General features: G+C 37.9%; 1 protein-coding gene across 6 annotated transcripts in view; it reads right to left on the reverse strand.

The window, feature by feature from the left end:
* The window catches only part of LOC133543131 (transducin-like enhancer protein 3-B), a 74,023-nt gene that overhangs the window by 41,858 nt on the left and 11,612 nt on the right, over positions 1–20,553 (reverse strand). For 4 of the 6 annotated variants that reach the window (XR_009804317.1, XM_061887601.1, XM_061887603.1 and 1 more), the window contains exons 6-7: positions 11,255–11,317; positions 9,983–10,087 (exon numbers count right to left, since the gene is read on the reverse strand). Coding sequence is in view for 5 of the 6 variants with exons in the window: in XM_061887601.1 (XP_061743585.1) it covers positions 9,983–10,087; positions 11,255–11,317 (168 nt within the window). In the remaining variant the exon portion in view is untranslated. The remainder of the gene's footprint in view (positions 1–9,982; positions 10,088–11,254; positions 11,318–20,553) is intronic. The other 2 variants (XM_061887604.1, XM_061887602.1) reach the window with 1 other exon arrangement.

Consider the following 20,553-nt stretch of genomic DNA (forward strand, 5'->3'; position numbering starts at 1 on the left):
AAGGGTAAAATCAATTAAAACAGTAAAATAGAAATCAAAGTGTATAAAAAACACAGAGGACAACAGAGAACAGAGGACCACACAACTCACGTAGCGTTAAAAGCCAAAGAATAAAAGTGGGTCTTAAGACGAGACTTAAAACACTCCACTGTGGAAGCAGTTTGAACATGGAGCGGCAGAGTGTTCCAGAGCTTAGGGCCGACCACAGAGAAGGCCCTGTCTCCCCTGGTCTTAAGTATGGTCTTGGGCACCACGAGCTGGAACTGGCTCTCGGACCACAGAGCGCGCGCAGGAATGTAAATTTGGATAAGATCCGAGATATATTGAGGTGCCAGTCCATGTAAAGATTTAAAAACAAACAGCAATGTTTTAAAATCAATTCTAAAATGAACAGGGAGCCAGTGCAAACTCTGAAGAATTGGGGTTATATGCTGGCGTTTCCTGGCCCCTGTTAAAAGTCGTGCTACCGCGTTCTGGACTAACTGCAACCGGGAGAGAGCTTTTTGGCTAATGCCAGCATAAAGTGCATTGCAGTAGTCCAGGCGACTTGAAATAAAAGCATGCACGACTTGTTCAAAAAGGTTAAAAGATAAAAACGGTTTAACCTTTACTAAAAGACGAAGGTGATAAAAACACGATTTTAAAACGCCATTGACTTGTTTGTCTAGTTTAAAATCGCTGTCTATAGTGACGCCAAGGCTGGTGACTTTGGGACGCACATAATTTTGCAATGGTCCCAAGTCAGTGAGGGCCGGACCAAAAACTAAAATTTCCGTTTTTCCCTCATTCATTATTAAAAAATTCTGGGCTAAACAAGCCTTGACGTCGCATAGACAGTTAAGAAGGGGTGTCAGGGGGCCGTGGCTTTTTGAAATCGGCATATAAATTTGGCAGTCATCTGCATAAAAGTGATAAAACATGTAGTATGTGTGTGACACTCATTGGTACTTTAACTTTTTAAATAAAGAAATAAGCAACAATTGCAATGAAGAGGAGACTGTTAATTTGCTTCACAAATGAAAATAACTAAACATTTTGAACTACATCAATAGGAGACCTAAAAGAAACGGAGACTTATTTAAGATGGTAGCTAAGGAAATGCAGAATGCCGGCTTCATTTGAATACTCAAATGAAATACGAATTAAATGAAGAGAATAAAGCAGGTTTAATAAACGCAAACAATCTAGCGTGCACAAACTTCTTCACGCTGTATTTATGCAAGCCAACTGAGTAGCAATAACTCTGTATTCCACACAACTGACAAGATAGTCCAGAACAACAGCAACCTTCATCTGGAACAGTATCAGTCAGGGCACGAACAGTCTTTTCCTTTGGATTTAAAACTCCTTCCATCAATCCAGAGAGCCTTATGAATGAACTCTGAGACATTCGAAAGTTTTGTTTCTATGATTCTTCTTCCAAAAATTCCTTTATAAAAAAATGTTCTCCCTCCTGTCTTTCTTTACTTTGAACCTGCATCCGCTCCGATTCATTCTTGATAGTAGCGTCATGTTCGTAGCACAATCCAAGATCATTATCTTAATGCTGTCTGTTATTTGACATCAGCATAGCCATTTGAGACATATTTCTAATCTGTGGCAATATTACGACAGACATCAGGTACTGCAGAGCTCGGCTGCTTACTTGCTGGGAGCCGCAAATGCCTGGTATGACATCATAGGTCACCCGGAAAAACAATACATTAACCTGAGCTAAAAGGAAATAAGTGCTCCCCAGTGTGCGGTAGGCACATGACATATGACCAATAAGTCGCATTTGAAAGCGCTTTTGTGTGCAGTGCCCCATTTACACTGCACACAAAATAAGATTTTTTTGCCCTCAAGTGACGCGGATATGATTTTTTTGCCAGTCTAAACGCCCCAAAGTGCTTAAAGTCTGATCTTTTGCCATCAAATTCAGGCCACATTAGGAGGTCGTCCTGAATCTGATTAGAATCTGATCTTTTAAATGTTACTTCTGTCTAAACGCAATCCAACCTGTACGTGACCTGAATGGGATTTTTTTTGTCAAATTTCGGCAAGCTATGTCACTCGTGTGCCCCCGGAAAGACAGTTGCCATCGGTAATGGATATTTCATCACAACACCCAGTTTCCGTATTGCCTTAAAGTTCAGTTATTCAATTTCATTCTGCGGAACTGTAAAACCAAAAGTAGAGCGTGAAAAGGTTGACCCTAAATTGGCTGTTGTCACAGACACTCCCACCACGTCTGATGTGATTGTTCACAGCTGATCACTATAATCGACTTTAAATTGATCACGATCCTCAATTACAATATACAATGGCCCAGCCCTATGTGCGACAATGCCAGTACCAGCAATGTTTGACGTATACAATACTTGTGTTAGAGCAACAATTGTTTTAAACCAAACACGACTGGGTGTTAAACTTCTGTTACTCTGATACTATCTCCAGAGCCAGACAATAGGTCACTCTCCATTGGTTTTCAATGTGCTTCATACAGAACAGTGACAGTTTTACAATATTCAAAATTTGACTACAATTATCAAATGGGAATATGTCAAACAGACCACCGTAATTTGTCAAGTGTGGAACAAAAGCGTTACTACAAAATGTAACATTACTGCTAATTCGTAGCATCATTTTAAAAGTCACCTGCTAGAGAATGAAGAGTGCTTACTCCGCATGCCAACATCTTCGTCCGATGCCACACCATCAAAATGCCGAGGCAGCCATTTCCAAATCAACGCCGTATGAAAAAAATAGTCAACGACAGAAGGAGATTACGTCCGCAGGAACCTACCACATAGCGAAGAACGTACACTATTTGATTTCCTATAATGCAGCTAATTTTTATTTGACAGTTGTTGAAGTATCTTGTGTGACATCATGCGAAAAAGTGCACTCAGCTGGTTTTAAAACGTCTCTGACAATCTTGCACTTTCTGTTTTGAAATGACATGAATGTTTGTGCCACTGCTTAATAACTGTGTAATAAATACAGTTTTGGTCAATTGACTTAGTTGTGATTTCCCTCTCTGCATGAAAATTTAAAATTAGCATATATCGATACAGTATGAACAAGAATGTTTTAATGTAGAAACATATAATCATCATACTGGTGTGATTATATGCATCAAGTGTTCATTCAAGGCTAACGTAAAATATTGAGATATATTGTGTATCGTGACATGGCCTAAAAATATTGAGATATTAAAAAAAGGCCATATTGCCCAGCCTTATTCCAAAGTCTGTTTATGTATGTTGAATGATCTGCACTGACCCCTGATTTAGAAGGTTGTCTGAATATTATAGTCCAGGCAGAGTAACTTTAATTGGGATAAGACATAATGCCTAAATTTAAAAACATTGAAAAGAATGCTGTCAGCAGAGAGACAAACGCGTGCAGACAACTCCCAAAAGGGCTCGGATGTCTGGCAGTCAGGGCAGAGAGTGAGTCGATAGACATGAGTTAAACAGCCACTCAGGCAAGAGGGAGGCAAGTGGTTTAAAACAAGGTTAAATAACACTTATCACATCCATCAACTGCCTCTCCAAAAGAAAAAAAAATATCGCTACTCTGATACTGGATACAACCTCAATTACTCCATCCATACATTCATTACAATAAATGGGAAAAGGTTATACCACATATAAATATTTATTTAGATTTGGGGAATTATTCAGAATTATTCAGCTCAGTACTTCAAGCTGGAAAAATAGAAGCAAATGAGAATGCATCATTACATCATGTCAATATTGTGAAGGTGTGCAGTAGGGCTGGACATTAAGATACAAATAAAATTTCGATTACAGTTTCTCACGTAAAAAAAACAATGGGCCTCACAACGTGCGTGCAATGTCTGGAGCTTGTGACAGTGAAAGAAATGAGAGGAGATTGAGTGAAAAAAAACTGCACGTCTAAAATAGAATCCGCTGATAAACGCAAAATAATATGAGGGAAATTGACATGTGAGTGAAACACTGTCATTGTAAAGATAAAGAACATTTGTTTGGGAAAATAATGTATCTTGCATTTATCCCTGACACACTCAACCGCCCCACCCTGAAGTAAATTATGTCAAGATGGGTTGAAACAGCGACTAAACTACGAAGCTAAAGCTAACAGAAACAATTCATACACAAACAACACAACTCATCTGTTGTTGTGAACGACATCCTCGATGTAAGATCAACGTACAAACAGTGATCGCAACTTTAGAAGCGCTTTCTTTCTTTTTTTTCCAGCCTTAAGTGAGTCGCCTCTTTACTCGTCAAGCTGAGAACAACAGCACAGCACGCTTCCCAAACTTAAGAAAAAAAGCACGGTGTGCCAAATCTAACAAAACAAAGGTTTCAAAAAAGTACCCTACACAAGCACAATGTACATAAAGCACTTGTTGATACATTTAGGGGGGCGGTATAGCTCGGTTTGTAGGGTGGCCGCCCCAGCAACTTGAGGGTTCCAGGTTTGATCCCCTGCTCCGACATCCTCGTCATGTCCGTTGTGTCCTTGAGCAAGACACTTCACCCTTGCTCCTGATGGGTCTTGGCTAGGGCCATGTATGGGAGCTACTGCTATCAGTGTGTGAATGTGTGTATGAATGGGTGAAGTGAATTATATTTATATAGCGCTTTTTCTCTAGTGACTCAAAGCGCTTTATATAGTGAAACCAATATCTAAGTGAAATTTAAACCAGTGTGGGTGGCACTGGGAGCAGGTGGGTAAAGTGTCTTGCCCAAGGACACAACAGCAGTGACGAAGATGAGTGACCAAGCCACAAGGCTTATTTGTACTAAATTATATCCAGTTTTTTAAAACTATATTTAAAATTTAGTTTTTATGGTACAAAAAATAATCGGAGTTTTCAAATTAATGAACAACCGTGTAAATAATCGTGATTACAATATCAATCAGAATAATTGTGATTATCATTTCTATCGTAATCGTCCAGCCCTAGTGTGCAGGCAAAAGCATACCTTTGAGGTGGAAAACAAAAAGCAGCAAAAGAGAAAACAGAGGCAGCGAGACAGAATTAATAAATAAAAGAGTGGAGAATGAAAGAGTGCGAGTTTGGGATTCGGGCAGGGACGTTCCTATTCAGTGTGCCTAATGAGGAAAAGCGTGTGGGGATCGTTATCAAGAAGCCTCATTAGCAAGATGTGGTTGGGCCGACGAGTGAGGGAAAAGGGTGAGGATGGGGTGGGGACGAGAAGAGAAGATAGGAATGGGGGAGACTGAAATAAATTGCTTCCAATTCAATATTCATGGGTAAAGACCTAGCTTCCTTTTACTCTTATCTTTTTTCATTATGCGTAAATGCCGTTGCAGCTCAAGCAACTTCCACAGGAAACAGGCAATTAAAGTTAACTAGGCAAAGCAAAGCCAACTAACTCCCTGCAGAACAGAGCCGAGCAGAACAGAGCAAGCATCAACACCAGCACAAGGCAGCTGTTAGACTGGCTTAACAAGTGAGACAATGATCACCACATTACCTACCTAAAAACACCTGACTGATGTGATTACACAAGCAGACAGCAAATGTTTGTGCTGATTAAGCTGCTGTGTCATTGCTTTGTAGTTCAATATAATCATCTGCTCTTGTGATGTGACCATGTTTAAAAAAGGCCAAAAATATCTAAGCACACACACACACAAGTCAGGTGTTGTCTTTTAGAGTATTTTGAAAATAGGTAAATCTTAGGTTGAAATCAAATCGTTTTAAATAGAACGAGTGATTTCTGACCATCAGGGTGGAAAAGTGACCTATTGTAGTGAATGTGTAGAAGCATATAACCCAACACGTTCAAATAGTATGGTAACTTGAGCTCCTTTATAAAATCAAGCATGCAAGCTTCCAGAGATAGTATGGTAACATGAGCTCCTTTATAAAAGTCAGCATGCAAAGCTTCCAGAGAGAGATTTGCTGTGCGCAAGAAGAAAACATAAAAAAAAAATAATAAAACAAAATTTAGTAGTAGCAGTTTCCACAGGCTGGAATTTTCATGCAGTAGATAAGGAAATTACTCAGCGATTATCTGAGTACAATCTTGTGCTATGTGCAGGAAGTTAAGTAAATTATGAAAAAAACGGGTGTGACTGCACCTCTTTGTTTTAGTGTTGAGCGTTTTAGCATTGTTCAACATGTTTGGGTTGCCAACACTAGAAATGCATTCTATTTTTGATCAATCAAACTATTATCTTTACAATCGTTTGATGAATTATGTTGAAAAATGTTTTAGCAAAATCTTTTTTTTTAACAAATCACGTGAATCAGTCGGAAACTTCAAATCAATACAGGATTCTAACATCCAGTACAAAGAATTAAGGATCATCCATTAGGATCAATCATCCATTAGGGAAATCGGCCGATACCGATCACATGCACTTAGGCCTGGGCCGATAACAAATTTTGCTTGACTATATATTGACCTACAAACTATTGCCGATAAACGATATTATTGCCAACATTTTAAAGGGACCAAATTAACCATTGATGTTATGATAATAGATAATAATGCATGTATATCCTTTCAAATGCAATAAACTTGTATTTCTCATATATTTTACGATGGTAATGTAAACTTAAATCCCAAAGTAAAATAAAACAATTAACAAGAAAAGATACTTTGTGGGCAAAATTTTGCACTTGAAATAAAATTGCAACTAAAAACAATACAATATGTTAAGGAGGCATTGGGGGGCTCTATTTTTCCGACTATAAGTCGCAGTTTTTTTCATAGTTTGGCCGGGGGTGCGACATATACTCTGGAGCGACTTATGTGTGAAAATATTAACACATTACCGTAAAATATCAAATAATATTATTTATCTCATTCGCGGAAGAGACGGAGAAAATGTCAGCAATCGTCACATACACGTCAACCAATAAGATTTTGGCGGAGGAGGATCATGGCAAAAGTGCATTGTGGGTCGTGGAATACTAACTGCTATATGCTACTGCCGTAGCTACTAAAATGGATCATTTCATCGTTGGCGGTAACTTATAAAAACTGAAAAGAGCTGAACAAAAATTGGACCGAAAAGGAAATCATGTACTGCAGATTACAAGCTGGACGTAAGGAAGTATGCAGCAGAAAACAAAAAGAGAATGCGGCGCATACCTTTGGAATTGGCAGAGTTGTTTAGAAGCGACATCGAGGAAGAAGATTTCATCGGATTTATCGATGAGGAGTGACATATTGTTTGGTAAACGTACAGCATGTTCTATATGTTACGGTTTTTTGAATGACTCTTACCATAATATGTTACGTCAACATACCAAGCACATTCTCAGTTGGTTATTTATGTGTCATATAAAGTACACTTATCCAGCCTGTTGTTCACTATTCTTTATTTATTTTAAATTGCCTTTCAAATGTCTATTCTTGGTGTTGAATTTTATCAGATAAATTTCCCCCAAAAATGCGACTTATACTTTAGTGCTACGTATATATGTTTTTTTCCTTCTTTATTATACATTTTCAGCCAGTGCGACGTATACTCCGGAGCGACTTATAATCCGAAAAATGCGGTACACAAATAAAACCCTTAACTGACAATTAAGTTAAAATGTTTTTAAACCAAAATTGCAAAGTAACAATATGAACACTGAAGTATAAGCAGATGTAATAACAGTTCATATACAAAAAAAAGGGCAGCTTCTGAGTGAAGAACACCGACATGACATGACAAATGTCTTAGCAGTACTATTCGAAATGCTACTTTAATTGACTTATTAACTATTGGCCCAGGCCTACATGTACAAAGTATAAACCGTACAGTTTTCAATGTATATATGGTGAGTGCTACTGACGGTATAATAATATTTTTTTATCATATACAATTGTGCCTATATGGATGTTGTCATTCATCCAGGTCGTTGCGTTATCAGGGCATTCAATCGATCGATTGCAACAGGAATGTTTGCTTTGTCTTAGAAGACGTTTCTCGCCTCTCATCCAAGTAGACTGCATCTGTCCATGGTCAAATACTTTGCTTAGTCAGATCTAGTGTTATATTTAGTTTGGTCAGTTCTAGTCGGACTGGATTAGTCAGACTAGATCCGACCAATCTAAATCTTTGAGAATATACATGTATCAATCTAATCTCTCTAGTATTAATCATAGGTGATTTAAAATAAAAACTTTTTTTTTTCCTCTGGTATACCTTTTACCATCATGAGCTTCCGTAAGCCTTGCCCGCCCCCTTAGTTCCTTAGCGGCAATTCAAAATATGGCTAATGCTAACAAGTGCGTTTGTTCCAAAGAAAAGAAAACTGTTTTAAGTACTTTGTTTTTGCAAAAACAGGCATGGAACAAATTGTCAGTGTATAACATGTTTAGCCTTGTCCTTTAGTAATAATGTACATGATAATGTCACTTAGGCTACTAAGAAATGCAGTTCATTCGCTGTAATAGTGGTGATTATTATTAGATTAGGGGAGCGGCGCCATAATGTGTATGGAGATACACAAATAGCTGCTAAGCGATCACATACTTAAACAAAAATCAGTCAATACTTATCGGTGGCCGATAATTCGGCAAACCCCTACACAGAATATAGATGTTTTTTGTGTTGAATAGTATAGCAGTGTGTGCGATCTAAGTTGTGTAAGACACCACAGCATGTGGAGACAATGACAAGTGGCTTCTCATGCACATAAAGGAAAATATGGCATTTATCCACATCTTGTGGCACACCGAGGTCCTTACATCTTGTTAAGGATCTGCCAATCTTTTAATGTCAAATCCCACAGTCTCTCTGAAGGGAGATTGATTACCTGCCACATCTGTAACCAAATAATTAGACTTTTCTTTCGTCTGCCTGTGTTTTGTCTGTTCCTACCCATCTGTAATTAAAGAAAGGTCAACCCTGTTGCGGACAGACTGACCCCTTTTCAAGGGGAAATAGGAAGTAATTATCTTTAAAACTGGGGGGGGGGGTTGTGCTCGTGGCTCATTTAGTTTAATAGAATTGCACTATCCAACTCTCATTAGGCGTGACCCCCTGCCAGTGGGACCAGCTAACCACTGACTAACCTCTGCTACATAGGACTAATCAAAAGGGTCACTTTTACATCTGGGTCCAAGCAGGCTATTAGTAATCGTCTAGTGTTTAAATAACAGCAGATGGAGGACCACATCAGTAAAAAGGTCTTTTTGACGAGAGCAGAATGTGTATTTGTTGGCTAGTAGCTATTAAAAGACCAATTACTGAGGTTTAAAGAGCACTCACTTAAATTGTGCCACATTGAATCAAAGGGACGGCAATAATTTCAGTTAGACAGCAAACACTGCAGTCGATCCAAACGGCGCACGTCAAGGTATACACAAAACGTTAAGCATCAAAACAGTCTAAGCTGTGATTACAATGGCCATCCTGACTTCACTACTCAATTGGGTTGACTATGGAGGAAAGCTACTTAGCTTGAAACTTTCATGAAAACAAAGCTTGGAGAAGTGTGTGTGTGTGTATATATGTATATATATATATATATATACATCTATATATATATATATATATATATATATACACACACACACACACACATACATATATACACATATATATATATACATATACATACACACACATTTTAAACAGTGCTTTATGCTGACCACAGAATGAGCACTGCATTTAAAATACATTGCAAACAATCATTGTAAACTCCAGCCAAAATAAACTACACTAAAAACCGGGGCAAGTCTGCACAAGTGAAGAGGATATTCTGTCCAAATGTTCAAATTCCATATCAGGAAAGGTAAATTAAAAATAATTTCGGAATAACACATACATTCTTTTCAACTGTTTTTTTTTTCCTGAATCTATTGCCCTTTTCCAGGGCTGTCTTATATACAAATGAACCTCCAAAGATAATGTAGCACACTAGAATTGCTACAATTTTTGTGTCTAGGGTGCTAGCCCTCCTCTGTGTGTGCAGGTTTGCCCCCGTCCTCAAGTCGGATTAAAAAAAAGATAAAAGAGGGGATATACACACAGTGAGAGGCAGATTGGGAAGTCCACGTACCCCGATGATCGCATTCAGCTCAGTCATTGTCACCTGTTTGGCCCGCTCAACAGCCTGAGCCACCTGCTGTTGATGCTGCAATAAACACAACAAATAGAATTTATCAGTCATTGAAAATATATCTGTATTTTTTTCATCCGTTCATTATATATTTCTGCAGGCTTAAAAATAAGAATGTTGCGGCATTCAAGACATTTACTGCCTTAGCTGACTCATGTACTTTACTTGAGTAGATGGAGCTTCTGCAAAATAACATATTTTATTCCACAACCTTTGCACAGCAAAAAGGGCATTTGTCACGGTTTGCCTGACACATGAATCGTGACGAATTGGCCAGTGAAGTCCAAAGGGAATAAGGGGTAGAAGATGGATGGATGGATGTTTACTTCAGCCGCCAGACGGCAACAGTGTTGAATATCTTAAAATGTGTTTTGTAGCAATTCAAACTTTGACCACTGCATCAGTTGATATGTTGAGTGGCGCGTTTCAATGATTTTCAGCAGACTGCATCGCAAAACGATTAACCCCCTCACCTCCCGCTCATGCGATATTCACTCAGGAATGGGGCCATATGAATTGTTTCCCAAAAATATGAAAACGTTCTCCTAAGTGTCTCTACACTGTAAAAAGAAATACCAGGGTTTTACACCAATTAACTGTATATTTTTACACTAAAATTCTAACTGACTGTAAAAATTACAATATCCTAAAATTTCACAGCAATTAACTGTTATTTCACAGTATAATACTGTAATTGTACTTTGTAACAAGACAACAAATTACAGTAAATTCAAACTTATTTGTCTCTAAGAGGGTTCCGTAGACTACGTTCCACACTCTTGTACAATACTTGGTGCTATGCTTGGTAGAAGTTTAACCTTAGACAACGTGTAGTTCCAGACCTGTACTGTAGCTGGGAAAAATAAAATGGCTTGAAAATAGGTCTGTAAAACAAAATCTATGTACATTTTTCACCAAAGAACCACCATTACATGTTATGTAGACCACAAAGAAGCGTTGTAAATATAGAAAAAAAAATCATGATATGACTCCTTTAAAACAATAACTTAAAATTCGTAATTGCCATTATTAATATAAATGTTTAAAAACATATATTTTAAATGTATTCATTCATTGATACAATGTTACATTTTAAAACAAATAATGAAGGACTTTAAAGTGCACCCTGGAAACCAAATTGCTTCAGTTGTCCCATTTTAGTAGTTTGCAAGTGAGACTTACCTCTTGTGACAAAAATGGCATGATCTGAGCGAGGATTGCGTTGAGGCGTTTGGCAATTTCAGTCTGCACGAGAATGGAAACAAAATATCAGAAAGGCAGTCATGGGTACACAGTGAGCACAGACTGCAAACAATAAATCAGTGTGTATTTGTCTATGTGCAAAACAATCTATGAGTGGTCCAGCTGGATAGACCCTGTACCCCTTAACTAAATTGGGTTTGCCCAAAACAAAATAACGTCCAACGCTCTCTCGCCTCCATTAGACTGAGGCCTTTATTTAATTAAGAGGCTGAAATATGTTAATGCCATCTGGCTGGAGAGAAACTAATGAGGTCCATACTTCATAATTACTGCCCGTATAGTGCTTGGGGCAGACTGAAGCAGGCCTTTTAACTCGCTCTCTCTCTCTCTATCAGCGGCATCTTTGGTATTGACCACAGATTATTAGCTGGGAAAGCAAGACGATGCTGCAGGGTTTCATGCAGCTGGAATACTTTATAAAACTGCTTCTGGACAAACGGGCTGCAGTGCCAGCCTAAAGCACTTGGAGGTCCCAAGATATTCCTCTCAAGCCCATTTAAATTTTTTAATCTTCACTTTCCATAGAGAGGAGGAGGGGATGAAGAGGAGCTGAAAAGCTCTAAAAAGAGGGATAGCAAGAAACTGTGATGTGAAATGCTGTGATTTGACACTAAGGCAATGTGGTTTGACGGAACTGGGGGAGGTGAACTAATTGATTCTAAGAGATTAAGTGTGGAATCCCAGCAGGTGTGTGCGCCGCATTCCACTCATGTTCAACTTTAAACGTGATTAACTGTGAAAATGGGTGTGAGTGGAAAGGAGGTGCCACTTCAAAACATGTTGTGTCACTCAAGACGGGAACGGCGGAAGAGGAGGGGCAGCAGGGCAAAGAATTATCTCTGTTGTCTGCCTGACCTATAAGGCTCACTGTTGTCTCTCTTCATCCAGCCTCCCTCCTTCTGCCAACGCTTGCTCACAGCCCTCCCAGCTAATCTTTACTACACATTACACCCCCAACCCACCCTTCCCCTGCTTCCTCACTTATCCCTCTCCTCGCCTCTTCTGTTGCTGGGACAACGCTATCTGGCAGGGATGATCGTTATGTAAATTAGGCCGGGGTCCTGACCAGAACAGCCTGTAAAATCATATTAGGTGCAGCAGAGAGGCAGGTCATTAAATTGAATTTTCAGCCTGTCGATGTGATCGGCACAGGAAATTAATGAGGGATAACAGGGAGTGGGTAAGTGAGAAAGGAGGCTGAAAAAAGAAGACGTGCATGAGAGGGGGCTCTTTGGAGACTCATAAACCATCGTCATTAGCGGGGGCTGCATACAATGACACACAATAGCATGAGTGTTTCACCATCATACCGCTTCCTTGGAAAATGGCTACAAGAGAAATAACATAGGGCACAGCAAACAGCCGCATGCTGACATAATGCACTATCAGAGAAACACCAAGGCAAACACAATGGACATTCATGAGAACCAGCATCTATTTGTTGGCCACAACAAAGCGACCATATGGTTCTAAAAGTGCCTTGTGCTGAAATACGACTGCAATGATTCTTCAATTAAATCGATTAATTGCATCACAAAAAAACTTTGATTTGTATTTTGTTGCTTCAACAATTTCTTTAAATAGGCTAATTAATTCAGAACGTTAAAAATCCAGACCATGTGGAGTACCCTGAAGTTAAAATATGTGGACATTGTTTCTGCAAAAGACCGCACTAGAGTTATGCGCCTACTGTACTGGTGCTGCGAGTCGTGCTGTGGGTGCGTACCTTCACTTCTGTGGTCTGTTTTATGTAGGACTGGGCTGAAACCATGTCAATACATATCGCTACCTATCATGAATTGATTAACATGGACCCCGACTTAAACAAGTTGAAAAACGTATTCGGGTGTTACCATTTAGTGGTCAAGTGTACGGAATATGTACTGTACTGTCCAATCTACTAATAAAAGTTTTAATCAATCAATCAATCAATCGCGATAGACACATAATATCAATATACAATGAGTTTGAAAAAACATTCGATATAAATTTATATTTTTTTGGTTGGAAGAAAACAGAATTTATGAAGCAAGATTACATGTTTTTATAATCATTTAGTTATGTTTCAATGTGCATTTATAAGAAGACAGAAGAAAGGTGATTAGAAAAAAATATTTTAATTAAAGTTAAATTCAAGCACAGACATAAAATTACTCCATTAATCAAACAAATTAATCAATAGATTATTGGAATATTAAAATAATCAATAGCTGCAGCCCTACTAAAAAGTATTAAAAAATCTATTTGCCATATACTGAAAGATATACGTTTCAGACAGCGCCTTCTTCTATCAGGATCCACAGCATTAGGTGTTTGAAGAGCCAAGCTGTATTCTGTTAAACATTCCTAAATCATTGGCCTTATTCAAATTAATTCTGAGGCTAAAACAAAAATTTAATGACAATAACGCCAAGTCACAAACATGCTAGCTTTTCAGCTGCTCAATACTGCCATTATATTATTTTACACTCCTAAATGAGCAGCTTCCTTTTCAAATGTAATCACTTTCCAGGCCTATAATTTGAGTTCTGAAGCGTGAATGGCCATGTTTAATTATCACAACAGCCATTTTGAAGGTGAAAACTACTGATAACATCACCCTGACACGGCGCTTTTGTGCAGCATTACTCCTACTTTAAATGGGACAACTTTTAATGGGGCTTTTAGCAGCACAGACAGGCACTGGAAGTTTGTCACTTCAAACCATTGAAAACAGAAGCCTTCAGGCTGACAGTTTTTTCAATGCAGCTCCACAATTACAGGTACTCAGGGTTGTTTAGCAGCAGCACAGCATGGAGAGGCTCTCTCTCTATCCATTGCATCCTTCTGTCAATGGTGCGTTGAAAGCCATTTGGCTGTTTGTCGCTGCAGGCATTAGCCCTCAAGTGGAAAGCAGAGTCTCTGACGAGTATTCAATTGCCGTGGAAAACAAGTGGCATACGATGCAGGGGGTTGTTTGGGAATTATCTTCTCAGACAGAGCACAGAAAGAAAGAGGCACTTGGAGCTGTTGTATGTAGTCCATTACAAATGCATGAAAAAAAAAGCATTTTCAGTACATACTATACACACCAAACTTGAGTGGCATCCTTGCAGAGGAGCAAAAGAAAGGTGTCTTTATCAAACATACTGTTTTGTTGGCGCTGTAATCATCCTATAGAAGACGTTTTATGCTCTCGCTACTCTGTCAATCTAGTTTAGTTTATTTTTTTTGTACATAAGGGAGATATTCAAAAGGGCCGCAAAGGAGAAGTGTCATACATACACACACACATATGTATGTATATACATATACATATGTATATACATATATATACATATATATGTATATATATACATATATATGTGTATATATATATATACACATATATATATATATATATACATACACATATATATATATATATATATATATATATATATATACACATATATATATATATATATATATATATATATATATATATACTTATTTTCCACCATAATTTACAAATAAATAATACATTCTTTAAAATTCCTACAATGTTAATTCCTATATTTTTTTTCCACATTCTGTCTCTCACAGATGAAGTGTACCTATGATGAAAATTACAGACCTCTGTCATCACTTTAAGTGGGAGAACTTGCACAATCGGTGGCTGACTAAATACTTTTTTGCCCCACTGTATATACATATACATACATACATATATACACATATATATATATATATATATATATATACACACATTATATATATATATATATATATATATATATATAAATATAATCACACACATACTATATTATATATATATATATATATACATATAATCACACACATACTATATTATATATATATATATATATATATATATATATATACATACATATATATATACACAAAAAAAAAAAAAAATATATATATATATATATATATATATATACATACATACATACATATATATATATATATATATATATATATATATATATATATATATATATATATATATATATATATATAATTTTTTATTTAAGTGGATCACATGTGAGCAACATCAGACCTGTCCCTAACCCAGTCCTTTTTGCCAGAGGGACGCGTGTCACCTCGCGGCAGATGCTTTTTTTGCCGTACCAAAATATGATGAAGCGTACAGTATGTAGCACTGAGCTTTACTGTAACCATGTTGGGAGATAAGGAAGGACCGGTGTGTTGTTTCCTTTAATGTTAACAAGCTTACAATGTTATGCAGAGGTATAGTGTCAACAATTTTATAGACAAATTATACTATTTATCGTCATGGTGGAGAGTGGGGGGCATAACAAAAAATATTTCAGAAGCACTCCCCTAACCAGACATAATTCAAATCAGATGAGAGCAGTCGTTTCCACGAAATTAGTTTTAAACAGAGATGATTTGGCCGCCTTACAATGAAAATAACAAAAAAAAAAAAAATTTTATGAGCTACTGGTATTGTAAATCTGGGTGGGAGTCCTGTTTAAGAAATAATTTCAGAGATCACATTTAGTTGCACTATTAGATGTAAGCATGGGATGAAGTGTACATTCCTGTAACTTTGTCTGTAAAATATATATATATTTTTATTAGCATTTCTGTGATCTAGTAACAGCATTTCATGATTCTTTTCCATAAATTAGCATTCTTAATAAATGACAGTAAAACAAGCACACATCTGTTTGACAAGTGACAGTGTAACGACCTGGAATTCACACTGTGTGTGGTGTTGGAGTATTCTGATTTTTTGTGTGGCCATAAACTTAGCATCAGGGGCTAAGTGCAATTAGTGCGTGTGTTGGTGCAGGTGAGAAAAAGTGAGCGGCTGCTTTTGATATGCTGTTGACAGATGACAAAGAATTAGTTTTGGCCTGGTTTGTACGGCAGACAATGACCACTTTGCTAGGTATAATCTTTTTACGAACGTTTTTGGTGTGGTTACAGCCAAATATAAACAGTTTTGCTCAAAGTGTTCAATGGAATTTCTGTCCTCATTAAAGCACAGACATTACAATAATTGATCAGTTTTTTACGATCATTGTTATCTGTTGTGGCCACTTGTTGTTACTTGTCAGTCACAGTTGCATTGCAAATTCATACAGAATACATGTGTTTGTTTACAGTTCAGATAGAATTTGATTTAGTGTGATTTGCTGTGTGCAGGAAGCAGGTGGAAACCTTACATTAGTGGTAACATTGTAGTCCAGGTGGAAATTTGGAGAAATTTGTGAGAATGGTGACCCTGGGAGATTTTCAGGAGGGGCACTAAAATTCGGGACTCTCCCGGGAAAATCGGGAGGGGGCAGGTATGCTCTAATAGCCACGGTCGCTGATTAAGTGTAAAACCCACTAAAAAAGTAAGGACAGGAACATTATTATACAACTTGGATTGTACATAGGACTTGGCTGATAGAACAATATCAATATATCTCGCTGATTCTTTGCATGAAGCGAGTAGAGAAATAAAAAATTAATGCTGCAGACAGGGCTGGGCGATATAGCCAAAAACTATAACACAATAAACCTTTTTTACATTGATTGATATCAATAACTGATACTTTTTATGACTTTACTGCAAATAAATACAGTAAAACACTTTCCAATTTACCAAGGGTGCTATTTATCAGTGGAGATGGTGTCTGGTAGCCAGGTACGATGAACTCAAAAATAAGATACACTTTATTACTAAATAAAACTAAGTAGATTCGAAGGTAGTTGTAGATTTGAGACACTAGATAGTAGTAGTAGTAGTAGTAGTGTGTAAGCTATTGACTACTACACAGTATGTTGGGAAGCGAAAGACACATTTCTATTTTTGAGTTGATAGATCAAGGTATCAGTTTCTCTTCTCAATCCATGCAGAGTATCCACAGCGAGACAGTAAGACGGGTGGCGAAGGTGTCTGGTTGTGTCCTGTAGTAATAAGAATAAAGCAACCAAATTGTCACAAATTGGCGGCTTTGTCATTCCGACACGAAAGTGAAACTTAGCAGACCTATTGTGGGGTAAAGTTAAGGGAATTACCCCGACGAAAACATCAGCCCTGGAGGGAAAGTTCCCCCTCCTCTGCGCTCCTCGACTACGGTCTGGGACTGGCTGCTGAACAGCAGGAAAAGTGTAGTTGATACTGTTACGTCATTGGATGTTAGCATGTCCCTTCCATTACTCAGTGACCCTTCCTGTTTCCTGGGTTCCCAAAGCGAGAGTGACTTCATTAAAAAAAATCTTGCTTCATAATTTCTTGTTTTTTCCAACCCAAAAATATAACTATATATCGAATATGTTATCGAACACATTATATATTGATATCGAATTACCGGCTCAGCCCTAGCTGCAGAGAGCGAGAGAATTGTCAATAAAACTTTTAAAAACTTTTTTTAATTTTTTTTTTTTTTAAACGTAACCGTGGTCCTTCACCGCCCTAATCTTTTCTTTTCAACCCACGTCCGTTCCCTAGTCAAATGTACGGAAACAACAACAGGTATGGACTAAAGCGCAGGACTATATAACTAAAATAAATAACAAAATATAACAACTGTACTACTTTGAAAAAAAATATTTGGTCCAGTAATATTTAAATAACAATTACTGCATAACATAAATTTGTTTTCATATTTAAATAAGAATAACATACCAAAATAAATGTTACACCGACACCATAACTTCCTGGCAGTAAACCTGGAGAGAAGAGTTATTTCAATGTTTCTTTGCATTTACATTTTTTACTCTTTGCACAATGTTGTTACACTTTAATAAGCATTTCTTACATATTCTTTATGTTCGCACCTTATTTGAAATAAGTTATAGTTAAGTGTTTTTGTGATTTTAGAATTGTTTACATTGATTGATCGAGTTTTTTCCATGCTCGTATTGACATTTACTTTCCTTTCTGCCTTAATAACTAAGGAAATTATCAGAGGACAGTTAAAATTAAAATAAAATTGTTAACATTTATATTGACTATATTTTTCTCCTGGTCCATATTTTCCATAGATCATAAAAATATATATTTTGAACAACCAATATGAAAAACATATATTGTGATAGTTTTCAGCCATAATGCCCAGCCTTAAAGACCTACTGAAACCCACTACTACCCACCACACAGTCTGATAGTTTATATATCAATGATGAAATATTAACATTGCAACACATGCCAATACGGCCTTTTTAGTTTGCTAAATTGCAAATTTAAATTTCCCGGGAGTTTCGTCTCGAAAACATTGTGTAATGATGACATGTACGCAAGACGTCCCAGGTTTTTAGGAGGTATGAGCGCTATGCACACACACAGCTAAATGTCGTCTGCTTTAACGGCATAATTACACAGTATTTTGGAGAACTGTGTTGCTGAATCTTTTGCAATTTGTTCAATCTATATTGGAGAAGTCAAATTAGCAAGATGGAGTTGGGAAGCTTTAGCCATTAGCCACACAAACACACGATGATTCCTTGTTCAAAATTCACGGAGTTGAAACTTTCCTATGGATCACAGCGGACATGGATCCCGACCACTTGTCAACTAGCAGGTTTCGGTGAGAAAATGGTGGTTAAAAAGTCGCTTCTTACTGGCGATCAGCTGAGCTTGCGCCTCCCGTACAGCTGCCGTCGACTTCCCCGAGACACTGCACGTCAACACCCGGCCGTGGACGTACACTTCCGACTATCAGGTACTGTTAAACTCACTAAAACACTACCAACACAATAGAAAGATAAGCGATTTTCCAGAATTATCCTAGTAAATGTCTCTAAAAACATATGAACCCGTCTCAATGCATTTTTTTTTCTAGTCCGTCGCTATCAATAACCTCAAACACGAATCTTTCATCCTAGCTCAAATTAATGGGGAAATTGTCGTTTTCTCGGTCCGAATAGCACTTTTTGTTGGAGGCTCGCATTATAAACAATGTGAATATGTGAGGAGCCCTCAACGGGTGACGTCATCGCCTGCGACTTCTGGTAGAGGCAGGGCTTTTCTCCAGTTGCGAACTTTACGGTGGATGTTCTCTACTAAATCCTTTCAGCAAAAATATGGCAATATCGCGAAATGATAAAGTATGACACATAGAATGGGCCTGCTATCCCCGTTTAAAAAAGAAAATCTAATTTCAGTAGGCCTTTAAGTGTACAGTTTGTACACAATACTTTTCTTCCCCTAGTTCCTCCAAAATAAAGCATGTCTTACAGAGAACCCTAGTAACCCCATCAACCTCCCTTGAGAGGCAGTCTGTGTGTTCGCGAAGTAAGTTTGTTTTGGCTTACTGCTAGGTCGGCCATCATCACCTTGGCAAACAATTCCAGGAATCCTGGATAAATTATTCATTTGCATAAGCCCACTTTCTGCAACTCTCTGCTTCTCCTCTCACGCTTTTCCACTGTCCAGGAAGTCAGTTTTGATAAAGGGAAAAAAGGCCCTGAAGAGTTTTTAACAAGTCCTGGCATGACACACACAGCAAGACCACCTAGTGTGCAACATAAGCCACATAAAACTAGCAACAAAACTGTCATCTAAATGTATGCTAAGAATGCAAAAGAGATTTAAAAAAAGAACATCGGTCATGGAAAAGGAGAGCAACCCACACCTCTAAAGTCAGTAGGGCAGGGTGCTGAGACTACCTAATGAGCTTCACTAATTAAAATCACTTATTGACAGCAAACGAGGGTGATTACCATCAGCGTGCAGTCTCTGCCATCATAGCAGACACCGTCAAAACAAATTATTCCCCACCCTGCAGCCTCGCAAGCATCTACTCAGCTCTGCAGCATTACTGAAGCATCAGAATATGCGATTATACGTGTGTGTTTGTAATGATATGGGTGGCATTACCATATAAGGGCTACAAGCATTTGTACATATGCAAAGAAGAGTGCATGAACTTATTACTCTGCTTCTCTAGCCTGCGTTGTAGTGATAACAACAAAGTGACTTTATGTCTTTTTGCACGGTGCAATACATCTTCCAGCACAGCAAAGTAATATGGATGCCTACATCCAATAATCTAAGGCCAGAGGCTGTCCATTTACCTCTCGCTGATGTCATCACAAACACCCGCTCATCAAGGCTGGGATAAGGGAGGTGGTGGGAATCATGCATTATTCAGAGTGCTCCGTTGACACCAGAGGGCTTATTGATAAAATAAAAGGACACACATACACACACGCACACACACACACAGGGGCCAGTCGATTAACCCATTTAGCCTGAGGCCTCTCACTCCTTT

Source organism: Nerophis ophidion, linkage group LG25 (genome assembly GCF_033978795.1).
Source record: "Nerophis ophidion isolate RoL-2023_Sa linkage group LG25, RoL_Noph_v1.0, whole genome shotgun sequence".
Taxonomy (NCBI): Eukaryota; Metazoa; Chordata; class Actinopteri; order Syngnathiformes; family Syngnathidae; genus Nerophis; species Nerophis ophidion.